The 12621-nt window shown below is 51.2% G+C and overlaps 3 protein-coding genes across 3 annotated transcripts; 2 read left to right on the forward strand and 1 right to left on the reverse strand.

Annotated features, from left to right (window-relative positions):
• Positions 1–51: 51 nt before the first annotated feature.
• On the reverse strand, positions 52–2580 carry AtWU_02685 (pentatricopeptide repeat protein; the record flags this gene model as incomplete). Its single annotated transcript, XM_035497798.1, has 1 exon — positions 52–2580. One exon carries the CDS (start codon positions 2578–2580, stop codon positions 52–54), a length of 2529 nt encoding a protein of 842 aa, XP_035353691.1.
• A 546-nt stretch (positions 2581–3126) lies between these two features.
• Positions 3127–4002, forward strand: rsm25 (mitochondrial 37S ribosomal protein mS23; the record flags this gene model as incomplete). The annotated part of the gene is made up of 2 exons (XM_035497799.1): positions 3127–3557; positions 3645–4002. 2 exons carry the CDS (start codon positions 3127–3129, stop codon positions 4000–4002), a joined length of 789 nt encoding a protein of 262 aa, XP_035353692.1.
• Positions 4003–5172: 1170 nt separating this feature from the next.
• On the forward strand, positions 5173–8321 carry AtWU_02687 (putative cell morphogenesis protein Sog2; the record flags this gene model as incomplete). Its single annotated transcript, XM_035497800.1, has 4 exons — positions 5173–5606; positions 5668–5779; positions 5842–6191; positions 6245–8321. The coding sequence occupies 4 exons, from the start codon at positions 5173–5175 to the stop codon at positions 8319–8321; spliced, it is 2973 nt and encodes a 990-aa protein (XP_035353693.1).
• Positions 8322–12621: the final 4300 nt, after the last annotated feature.

Consider the following 12621-nt stretch of genomic DNA (forward strand, 5'->3'; position numbering starts at 1 on the left):
GGTCTATAATGTACATGTATCACCATCCCACATCTAACCCTCCATGATTGGCTAATATTGCCTTTGGAGTCTGTTCATCTGCCTCTCTAGCTCTTCCTTGGCAGCCAGGACGTCCAGCGCCTTGCGCTTCTCCGGCTGCCAGATCCGTATAATCTGCAGCCAGACCTTCATAAGCTCTTCTGGCCCGCAGCATGCGCCGAACGCGCGGAGAATGATGATGATCATTCGACGGCCAAGAAAGACGCCATTCTCTATCCGGCGTTCCATTTCTTCCGAATCTTGCGGCTCATTTTGCAGCTCATTTTGCAGGTCCTGAGCTTGCTGTCGAAACAATTCGTCAACATCAATATCTTCTTCGAGAGCAGCCATGCTTTCATTGGCATGGGTGACACCTTTGTGCTCGTCGAACTGGTCCATCACCTTCTGTTCCTCGTTCTGGGCCTCGCCCCACTCCTTGGCAGCGGTGCCAGCAAAAGGCAATGGAGTGTACAGTCCACTTGGCTTTCGCGAAATCGTAGGCCAGCCTATCTCCATGGCGGCGGGGGCCTTCAATACCGGGATCTCTGTGATATGCTTTCCACTTTGGCTGCGGTACATTTCAATGAGTCTCGTCCTCGACTCGTAGAGAGCACGCAGATAGGTTTTCCAAGCTACACGTAGCCGTTCGGCCGTCCAGCCCTTCTTGTTTCGCCCGTTGCGAGCGAATCCGTCAAAAAGCAGGAGGTATATCATACCACGCGGCGGAACCACGAACACTTTCTCCATGTCTGCAAGGACAGACATGAAACCATGGATGTCAGCGGTTTTGTAAGCGTGCAATGAAAGAAATATGTGGAATGTTCGAGTGTCAGGGATTGCGTGAAGCGATTGCTGAAGCGCACGATGGTGTTCAGGCATGATCTCTTTCAGTGAGGTGGATTCTTGCAGGACTCGACCCAGCTTCTTCACTCTGCTCCGATAGAGGTTCATCTCCGATGTGAGATGCGGTGTTTTTGAATGCTTCGACTCGATGCTTAGTTCCCCTGTCTCTTGGGACTTTGCTTGGGCCTCAAGCATCTCCGCATATATCTGCTTCGCTGAGTCCACATCTCCGGCACGAATAAATGACGCCATTAGGCAATTCATCACAACCGTGTCAACAATCTCACCACTCGAAACAAATTCATTGAATGTCTCTTGAATGCCAGCAACATCCTCTTGCATACCACAATAGTAGAGCTTGGAGACCTTTCCGAAGCGCCGAAATTCAATATTACGCTTCTTCATTTCCTCCAATAGTCGTTCCGCGACGGTGAACTGATTCGCTTTGATGGCAATATCGAAAAGAATGGTGAACACGACATCATCAGACTTAACACGCGCCAGATATTCCATCTGTTTCCATAGTCCAATGGCCCTCACCACATCTTGCTTACGTACTTTGCCAGACGCTCGTCCTGCAAGGTGTATAGCGGAACTCCAGAGCGAGCGGGATATGGGCAGCTTCGCAGCGACCATGTCTTCTATCAACGCAAGGTAGCGACGAGCATCCACCCAACGACGATCTGGAGGATCGGCGAACCGACGTAGGAGTGCTCCTCTGGAGCGTTTGGACAGGTAAGCAACCCCGGGGGAGGGAAGATCTCGGTAGAGACGAAACACGTAATGGTTTGAAATCCTCTCATTCCACATAGCGTCCAGAAATACCTCAACCGTTTTGTATTCCAAAGCATCCCGCGATTTGTCTACCGTCGGAAATACCTCGTTTGAGGGCGGTCCTTTCTGTGTCTCGTTCGCAACAAGATCAACTGCCTGTTTCCAGTTGAGTGAACTACCAAAGGCAGCTCGATATAATTGTGAGGTCGATGTGTATGCTTTCCTGCTTGGACTTGTTCTTTTATAATGGCGATATTTCTCCGACTTGCTCGACGAATCCGGTAAACGGCCAATCCTGTCATCGTCAGGGGCGTTGTCGCTCGCAGTTGAATTATCTTCGCTAGTTGATGCAGTGTCCGCTGTTGGTAGCTCGCTGTTCAACTTCTCCAGATCCATCTCTCGTAATCCTCCATGTGACTGTAATGTTGATTCTGTACCCGCGCCTGGGTAGCGATCTTTGAATGAAGATCTCGCTGAGGGGCTGTTCGCATAGCAGTTCCCTTCACCATCCTCATCCTCTATTCTCAACGCAACACCGGAATTTATCATCCGTTGTGCACTTGAACGATGCAGACTCCCTGTCGATGTGCCTAGACAGTCCAGGCGATGTTTCGACGACAATTGCCTGCGATGTGTCAACCCCCGATCCTGCCATCGAGCGACATTGTTCCCTGGATTCTTCATGGAGATCGTAGAGATCCCCCTAGCGCGAGGGGTGTGCTCATGGCAGTAGCCTGCCATGACCAGGGAGCTGACAAAAAGGTCTGCTAACGACGCCGCGGTAGGGCGGGCACGTCTGGAACTGAGTCGTCTGACGGAGGCATTGTAGGAGAACGGTTCGGAGTTTGACATCGAAGTGTGACGGGAGGGGAGACTCGTATCCAACCGCTGCGAGGGGAGAAGTCGCAGGTCGGTCGAGTTCTGGTACCTATTGGGAGGAGGCATGAGATGGCAGACATCGTGGCATTGGATCAGCCCTGCATGTCCCGAGGAAATCTCGAGCAGCTTGAAGAGAAATGGCCCGAGAGCTCTTCAAGCGTGACAGGAAGAAGTCGAAAAAGAAGATGGGGGCAAGGACGAAGGACGTCCCAAAGGGCACAGAGGGAGGGAGAAGTAGGAGGGCGTAAGAAGCAGTAGATAGACAGCGAGGTTGAGCTCTGGGTCAAATTATTATTATGGGCTTTGGCGTTCGCTCTGGCTTTGCACCGGGCGGAGCCGGCGACGGGCCAATCGGAGGCGCGCATTGCCAATCCTCTTTTTTGCACCTGCGCAGGTATCTGGAACACCAAACTCCCGGACCTTCCCTGCCCATGATCTTGTCTCCCGAACACCTGGGTCCAGGCCAGTCGTCGTCCATATCTTTAAGCTTGGTCCATTGATCGTCCCGCCGGTCATTTGCTTCATCCCTGCGTCGGGTTTGTTGCTCTCCGGATTTGTCTATTCCTCCCCGCTGATTCTGCACGGCCTTCTGGCTGCCGCGTCCGACTCACGATGGGCAAATATAACCTCACGGCCCTCCGGGTTCGCCAAACCGCTGTGGCACAGAAAGCCGCCGGCAAACTTCCCCAAACGCCCAAATGGCTTGATATAATGCACGATGTCCCCCCCACTGAGGTTCTGGTGCGTAACCGACCTCAACAACACCAATTGGTTCGCCAGCGCCTGAAGACCGTCCCTGGCGCATCGAGGCCGCAGGCCGTCTTCGAAGTCCAGGAGAAACGCATCAAGCCGAAGAAGGCAAGCCGCATGTTCCAGCCTGTCGAAATCAAGTACGAGGAGGATCAACTGCGCAAGGAATTTTTCCGCGACCATCCCTGGGAGCTTGCCCGACCCCGAGTGCTTGTTGAAAAGTCCGGCAAGGACTTTGAGAGATATAACTGGAGCCGGCTCCAGCAGCGAGGAAAGCACCTGGACGGTGAGAGGTACGTTTAGGATGTCCTTAATTTGTGGGCGGGAAGATCTCGCCGATGATTCAGATATTTGATGCTAATTCTTCTCCGGTGAAATAGCGTTGTTCAGCGACAGCTTTGGCTCCTCAATAATGTCCCCGATATGACCAAGAGCGCCGCTTACGATATTGCACGCCGCGAATTCTACCGCCTCCGTCTACAGGAAGACATTGAACGACGTGTTGCTGCTGAGGAAGCCGAAGCTACTGGTGCTGTATTCGGACCGACACGTCTAGAGATCGGTATGGACCTCGAGAACAAGGAGTATGAGCGTTGGAAGGAATGGGCCAAGTTGCAGGCCCAGCTTTCGGACCAGAGGATGGCTGCGTTCCTCGGAGCCCCGGAAGTCCAAGCTGCTGAGGAGCCAGAGACGAGCTTGGATGATGACGCCCCGGAGAAGGTTGCGGCAGCAGCCTGAAGTCGGGAGTTGCTACTTTTTGAGGGTTTTAGTATTGTCAACCCCGGATGAGGCGGGTTTTGCCAGACTCTCTAATGGCTTATGTACACTACTGGACTGTCGATATGTTTTTTCCTTCTTCTTGAGTCGCTCTGTTTTATTTTCTATGCTTTTTCTATATCCTTTCCTGCTGTGAATAAGATTTTGGGTTACGTATAAATAGTCCTTTTCAGCTGTGTTGGTTAGGTCAAGTGGTTAGATAGGTGCACGCATGGAGAGCTGGCAGTAGAGCCAACGTATCAACTATACGTCTGTAACAAAAGAGTGATTTGGAACCACGAAACCCCGCTGTGAGGCAATGAATCATCTGGAACATGAAAGTCGGAAGACAGTTCGTGAGCCGGCGAACCTCAAACAATAGTGGTGTTTCAAGTGTGTCTGCCGGGTGTCCCCTGAGCCAATCATTGAGGCGGACTTATCGCGCCCGAACCCCCAGAAAGTTATCGACCAGGCGTTTCTCCGATTCATCTCGACCCTCTTGTCAGTCGGCTTGCTCGACCTGCAAGAGACTGCGGGCCATCTTATCCATTGGCATCTGCTTGCATCTCATCGACAGAGAGTGTCCTCACGAATCCGATATTTAGTTTTGCTGCATGCTCGGATAATCTGCCGGACAGTGGTTCTCGTTTGACAGCTGCATCTCTTCGCGTTTCACTGATCAACTTAACGCCGGCTTGCTCAGAATCCCGACCGCATCCTTTGGCACCAGAGTCGACTGCCAGTGTGATCAAGCCCTTCAATACAACCTGTCAAATTGATAGCTCAACCCGTGATCGCTCAGAGTTTCATCCAACGATCCCTCCCTACCTCCGTACTCTCATTAGAACCCGAGCGGGCCTTCGTACGTTTGAAGCCCAACCGAAGCTCTCTGGGCCAGCCTCGCGCCACACTCGAACCTGGGCCTCAACACCACACGCCTTTCGCTTTTGTACAGAATTTACGTATCCTTTGTTTGGATTTTACGGCTACGTCGCTATTGCAGCGCCTGATGATCATGCTTCGTTCCGGTCTCAATGCTCGTCTTGGAGACTCTCTGACCATCTGATCAATTGTTCGATATTCGCGTACATTGGAAAGACGACCAGTGTCAGACACAGCCGCTAGAAAAGCTCCTTTCTCATATCTTCAACCATGATTTCTACAATGGTCCGCCCGGAGGACGCCATCAGGATGCCGCGTTCATACCGAACCGACGTGGATGAGGAGGATATTAGCAGGCGAACTTCGGAACAGAACACCCTCTCTTCTTCGTCCTCCTCTTCTAACAACGACGTGGCGGCAAAAACCGAGGACGAGGTTACACTGGTGAACGGGTCTGCTGGTGATGGTCGCAGCAGTAGCCTGGGGAAACATCAGACGGGCCCCCGTCTTTTGTCACCTGACGAAACCATTGAACTGGCGCGCCGAGCAGTGGAAAATGGTATTCAAGAGACTAAACGCTCTCTAGCAGGTAGTGAGGCAGTCAGCGATGTGGTGAAGCCAAAATTGACCATCGACTTGGGCCATTCGAACATTGTCCGTATACCCGAAGCGGTAGTGGACATCATCAAGGATGAAGTTGAACGGTGTGTGATACGGGATATCAAAGCCTACGGTCAAGTTTGGGGAGAAGCTAACGTCATGCAGCCTCTCGCTATCGAATAATCACCTTTTCCATATACCCTACCGATTCGCGGAATGTTCCCATCTCCGATATCTCAATATTCGCGCGAATAGTTTTCGAGAATTTCCCAAGGGGGTAAGTGTTATGTTGCTTGCCTGACCTACAGGGTGATTTTGCAATTCTAACTGGAAATTCAGGTATACAAATTGCCACTTCTTGAGATTTTAGACATCAGCCGCAATAAGATCGGCCACCTCCCGGAGGAGATCAAGAAGTTGTCCTCGCTCCGGGTTCTATCGGTAATGCAGAACCGCCTTGACGATTTGCCTCTGGGAATCTCCGACATGAACAAACTTCAAATTCTTAAAGTAGCTGGGAACCCCTTGCGGGGCCCCCTGCGACGGCTACTTGAGACGTCTGAGACAGAGTTCGCCCCCTCGACAATGACGGATAATGAGAAGGAGGTCGCAGTTACTGCCGAGCTGAAGCGATTCTTGAAAACCAAGCAGCCTGTTACGACTCTGGAAGTGGAGAGGAACGAGCTTAGGTATGGACTTAATATGTCATCTAAAAGTAACCGACTAACGCTGATGTTTCCAGCGAGGGCATGTTGGACACCCCCAAACCCGTCAAGCGCGGAGTGAGCAGTCGGTTTCCGGTGATCCCCAGCACCGGTGATCTTTCTTCCGACCCAAAGTCACCGTCCTTGTCTCGACCTCCGCCCATACCTCTCAAATCACACTATCGCATTGCTTCGGGACAGTCAGTCTTCCAGGGCGGATTTCTCCCGCGTTCCGGCGCAAGGCCTATCGCGGGAGTCAATGAACGAAACCGGAGCAACAGTGAGGGTATCATCCAGGCCTCTCTGGCCGCGCGTAACAAGCGGATGGGAGTCATTCGGAAGAATACCGACTTAGGGACGTTGGACGAGACCCGACCGTATCGGAATAGTCATTTACGGGGTTTGAGTTATGGCTCTATTCTTCGCACCCGGCCCATTGCAGCCGTGTGCAGCAGTAACTCCTCAAGCCCCAGTAGCCCGAGGGAACGCAGGCGCTTAAAGGATGGTTTTGTCAACCGAATGTCGAGTCTGCCAGAACACAAGGGCGAAAGGGAAACCGCGGAACCTATCATCGAGTGTGCGAAGGGGATTCTTTTTGCACTCTTCCAAGTGCAGTCGAATGTTTCGTCTCTGATCAATGTGATCAAACGCGATGATGCTCGGCGCAACAGTCTTGAGATTGTGTTCTACAACGCTTCTACCCACGTTGAACGGCTAAATGAAGCCATAGAGAACGCGGAGCACCATTCTGACGACGCGGATGGGGTGCGCTCGTCGAATGAGGCTGTCAAAAGGGAATGCGAAACATGCATAATTGCGTACACTCATGTCGGCACGCAACTGCGCAATAGCATCGACAAGATAGTCGCCAATGGTGACCCACGCTACTTGCGTTCCTTGATGCTCATGATCTTTGGCAGCGTGGTTGAACTGCGCAATGCCTGTGCGAGCCTGGGTATCCCACTCCAAACCCGCAAGCCGCCCTCTGTCACGAAGCCATCTATACCTGAAATTAAAGAGTCGGCTAGCTCGGACCGCTTCCTTGGACCGACAGTCACTCCAACCAGAGGGAGGGAGAATTCTTTGTCGACGCGTCGGTTGCGAAGTGACACCACAATCCAGCACCCTCAGATCACTACGACTGGTCCTTTCCAGGCTGCTCAAAATTACCAGTCCGCTGTCAGTTCACCTGGGTTTGCTCCGACTCCGTTTAGCTATGGGGCACGAAGCCGGTCAAGTAGCAGATCTAATCATATCAACACGTCCGTACCGTCGTCACTCGCGACCCCTCGTTCAGGCGAGTCCTTCCCTCCAATGCCCAGTGCAGTTGTACCTCGAATCAATCCTTTGACAGGCTTAGATGAGATCGAGGAGGAACGAATTTTTGAAAAGATTTTCTATCAACTCACTTCTGCCTACACCGCTGCCCTACAAGCGTTGCCTCTGGCGCGCCGTCAGCTAGTGCGATGCCATGAGGTAGCGGAGCAGGAACATGAATCGGAAGGCATATTAATGCTATGGAACAATTTGATTCGGCGGTGCCGGGTATGCTTAGAAGTATCCGAGGCCCTGGGTCTTCGTCTCTCCAACATGAAGGTAAAAGAGCCCGGCGGCGGGATGCGGAACCAGCGCGAGTTCTGGCAACTCTGCAAGGCGTTCATGCAGTCCTTTGTCGATCTAGTTACCGACATGAGGGAGGTTCGAAGTATGCAGCTTCTCCCGGGTGATATCATTGTCATACTTCGTCCAGTCCAGAGAGCAAGCAGAGAAGCAGGTCGGTTGATCGATGCCTCCCCGTGGTCTTACCTTGCCGATATGGCCCCAGCCAACGCGTCAGCAACCATCTACGGGCCCCCGCTACAATCCCAACATTCACAGCACCAAAATACCGCATCCAATGCAAGCAGCTTTCATCTGAACTCCGGCGTATCCCCACAGTCCGTCCATCTCCCGGCGACTCCGCTAAGTGCTGCCCTTGGACCAGCAGCGCAGGCAACCGTGCCTTCTACCCCCGCAAGTGCGTACAGTGACAAATTCTTCGAAGGGGATGTGTTTCAGAGAGCTGACTCGTTGCTCTCGATGCCCAATCAGGCGCCATTTTTCAGTCGTCGGTGAGACGTTAGCATTTGCAGTTGTACGAGGGAGGCCGTGTTTCATTGATTGGAGTCTGTGCTACGGTGATTGGAGTTCTGTCGCATATTTCTGTGCTTGCTCTTATTGCTGCGAGGGGTAGCTGCTCTCTATATCTTACCCATGATCTTTGCAGGTACAAAGTTTGATCATCAATGACCAGAAAGAGAGCCTGGTCGCGTCTGTTTCAGTATGTATACCTGGATTGTATCGTGCGCAGTCGTGACCCGAGTTGAGAACCCTCAAGCTATACACACCCACCCCGTCCTGATCTACACTGTTGATATTTGTTTAGTTCAGCCTTGTTTGCCTGTTTGTTCCATCAGTCGTTTGTTTATTCGTTCATCACTCCCTGTCCGCATTCATCTTACACTCGGAAATCAGGGAGTCGGGGATAAAAGGGACATCTACTATTACATATCTGGCCTTTTTTTTTATCTTTTTGCGAAAGGGAAAAATGGCGTATGGGTTTTTTATATTCCCAGGGACAGAAACCTTGCATAGCGTGTCATATTTCTAGCTTTCTCTTTTACCCCCAGGTTCTTCTCTTTGATGGATAATGACTAGAGCGAAATGAAATAAAAATTTCTTGTGATTTGTTTGCCTGTATTGGTCAGATCGTAGTCCGTGCTGATTGTGGATCGGCTTAGCCGAATGTCTGCAAAGCGATATGGTACGCGCTGTATCTGTAGGCTAATCACAAATCTCAACGATATGTTTCATTCTGACGGGGAGGTCAGTATTGTAAAGTTATGCGCGCTTCCAGCAAAGCAAAGAACGAAAGAAGCCCGCAGGTAACGGATCTATATCCCCTAGGCTATCAATTACCAAACAAGAACTCTCGTGCATATACGAATGAAATATCCGTGCTTGGATGAGTGACAGTGGACAGGTAAGCAAACAATCGAGCAAACATTATACTCATTTTCTACTTCATGGCCAGTAAATACCATCTACTATCTGGGTGTCCTGCATCTCCCACAAACAACACTAGTAGTTATTACTCGCATATGCCGTCGCCTATGTACCTACCTGCACAATGACAGCAACTTCACATATTCACACACAGAGAAGGAAATATAACACACAGACATATCTATCGTGGAACAGATGTACTTTTACAAAGAAGAAATTTCCATGTGTCAAGTATATGTAGTATACTGAGACATCTATACAACCCCCCCTTTATCTCATGATACATTCCATCTCTACTAGCAATCTACATAATAGAGATGCACTAATGCGGGGGATAAACAGGACTGCAGAATCTGCACGGACGGTGTATTTGGAATAGACTGGAATGGAGGGGAGGGGAGGGGAGCGGATTGAGATTGCGACGGTCATCCGGGGATGGAAGAGGGGGGATCCAAGCGAGCGAGAGCGTTATTGATGCTGATACAGTTCGATTACCAATGCTGTATCTGCATAAACCAGGGGGTGCTTGGTCTTGGTGGAGGTCCGTGGTACAGGCTGTTTATGCATTCGATACTTGTTTCTTTGTTTGTTTGCTGCTGAAGAAGAGAAGTGTAGGCAGGGGGGTGTAGGAGGTCTGTTGATTCCCTGTTATGTGGGGTGTAGGTTGTACAAGATCTGATTGAGGAGGGGAGAGAGATGAATATGAAGGAGGATGAAATGCTTGGCTGGGAGGTAATGTTTGGTTGGGATATGTGTCCGAGGTGAGGAGGGATGAAGGGGGATAGAGAGAGGGAGGGAGAGGTGTACTATGAAGTCTTTGTCTGTGGCTTGATTTGGCTTGGCTGGGACGATGGGATCCCGCTGGGTGGCGCTCTTGGGGTTTAGATAGGCTTTGGTTCGCTTTATGTGGCATCTTAATTTCTTCTAGAATGGTGTTTGCTAAAGGGATGTGGTAGATAGTAGTCAATCAATAGTGAGGGGAGGTTGTAGGCGACGTGGGTAGGATATATGGAGATTCGGCAATAGTTGCTCAGCCTTTTCGCTCTTGACATGGAGAAGGTTGGCTCACTTGGATGAGAGATGTAGTGTCCAGTCAATAATTGTCCAGCATTGTTGAAACTGGCCGTTCTGGTCATACTACTTAGTAAACGATGGGGAGCTTTGTTGATTTCTGCAGCATGTATTACGAAACGTAAAGTGGGCATTGGTCCTGTAGCGATTGGAGAGGAGGGTAGAGCAAAGATACCAATCAATTGGCATATGTACGTCTTTCTGCTCGTATACTGCCCGGATATTGTTTCCAGCCAGCCTTGGATGGAAGATACTAATCTTCCCTGTCAACCATGGTACGTTGTAGCAGTGGGGATAACCGTAGGACGCTAGTCGCGAAAGAAGTGACAAGCACTGACAGGCACTCCGCCAATGCCTAGACTAGTTACTTCCTGTATACATGCTGGGATGATTAAAATGAAGCAGAAGCAGAAGCAAAGCATCCTGCAAACCCCTCGAAGCTGCATAGGGCACGGGGCACAGGGCTAGGGCCGATGGTGCTGTCACGGGATCGAACATTGTCTCCAAACAAGGAATCTTCTTCCCTATCATCCATGTCACCATCGAGTCCTGGAGCCCATCGCATCGCATCCATCCAGCGGCATCCCATCTGCATCCGCTCTCACTGTCGTCGGTTTCGCGGCTGCCTATCGTCGGATTGGAAGCATCACTTTTTCGGATCATCAGCTCAGATGATGCAGCAAGCGTCGCGACTACGGGCCGAACAACCCCACTGAAAAGTCGGTGTCGTTGGAATAGAAAGGAAGCCAGCCAGAGAGCAGTAAAAAGCCATAGGCGTCATCCTTCCCTTGTCACTATTCACCACCACCACTCATTTCATCCCGCCTTGTCAATGATAATTCCCAGGCGGACGGAGAGAAGCGGCATCGCCTCCCCGCCCCGCTTCAACAAGATCAGAGTTAGAAAACAAATTTACTAGAAACGGAGCCAATGAGGGTGCAGAGCCGGACATACTTCTCAGATTGTCGCCTGCAGGTTGGCATGAAGAAATGGGTCTGAACCATCACCGCTCTTTATACCGGCTTGCTTGCAAACGGGCTTGGCTTTCCAATTGCCGCCTCTCCGACCAGGTCCGGAATAATGAGGCGAGTTTGCGTTGGAGGGTCAAATCCATCGTGATCGGTGCACTACTAAAGTGAGGCGCCAAGCGCACGCAAGACCGCCGGCAGTCAAGCCCCTTTATTCGTGCGCGGTCTTGGATAATGATCCAGCCACATTGTCTGCTCCCCCTCCGTTTTCGTCGACTGCTTCCCTGGGTGTATCCACTCCCCTGGCACGTCTTTTAAGATTCTACCCTTCAGCAGACTCCGAGCTTAAATAATAATCTTACGATGTCGATCGATAAGTTTCCTCCCACTTACAAAGTACTTACGGAGCGGTCGGAGTCAATAGTCCATTCCTCATCCCGCGCGTGAGCCCACTTGCAGGGGGAGGAAGCCCGGCCGGATTCTGATATTGAGGTTAAGACTGGGGAGGAGGTGTGGTCCAGGGCTGTCGCTGACTCGGGTTGGCCTACCGATGCCACCACGCGTGTGTGAGATCCACTCCGACCGAGACTCTTGAGTGGGCTTTTCTATCTATCAATCTGCTAGGGGCGGGTGGATCGGTTAACATCCCCCATGTCCCACCCCAAGGAAGGAAAAGTGGAAAACAATGAGAGGTAAGAAACTATGATCACGGCTCTTGGTTTAACCACTTCCCCTCTAGCACCACCCCCTGTTGCCCCTACAACGGAAGACGGCAATGGTGAAGGAATAGGGGTCTGTAGCGCAATCTTTCCGTCGGCGGTCACCGAAAGGACGACTGAATCGCAGTTTTTGAATGTCGGTGGACCAAAACGGAATTCAGTCGGAAACTATCATTGTCAATCCCACACACGATAGAACGAAGTAGGTGATGAGTCCTACGACCGGGCTTTAAGGTTTCGATGGAGCATTTTTCAGTGCTTCGATCGCAAACAGACCAACGGAAGAATCTTCTTCGGAGAGGCAGCATCATTGTACAGTAGGGGCGCTGGAGGCGCGCAGACCACAGGGACAATTAATTTGTACCTGACAGGGTACAGGCGACTAGAATGTACCATTCACAACACGAGGTCAATCCGGATGGCATGACGGGGATGGCCTTGTCTAGCAATGGTCGGTGTCGCATAGAGCCGTTGGCGGACTGTTTCCCGCTTTGGGAGAAAGGCCACTAAAGAGTAATCAGAACGGAGGAAGGAATTGGAATGATCTGATCGGAGCGGACATGGATGTCCTGACAGAGTTATATCCCGATCTTCTTCAGTATGTCGACGATG

This window comes from Aspergillus tubingensis, assembly GCF_013340325.1.
Source record: "Aspergillus tubingensis WU-2223L DNA, scaffold_4, whole genome shotgun sequence".
Lineage (NCBI taxonomy): Eukaryota > Fungi > Ascomycota > Eurotiomycetes > Eurotiales > Aspergillaceae > Aspergillus > Aspergillus tubingensis.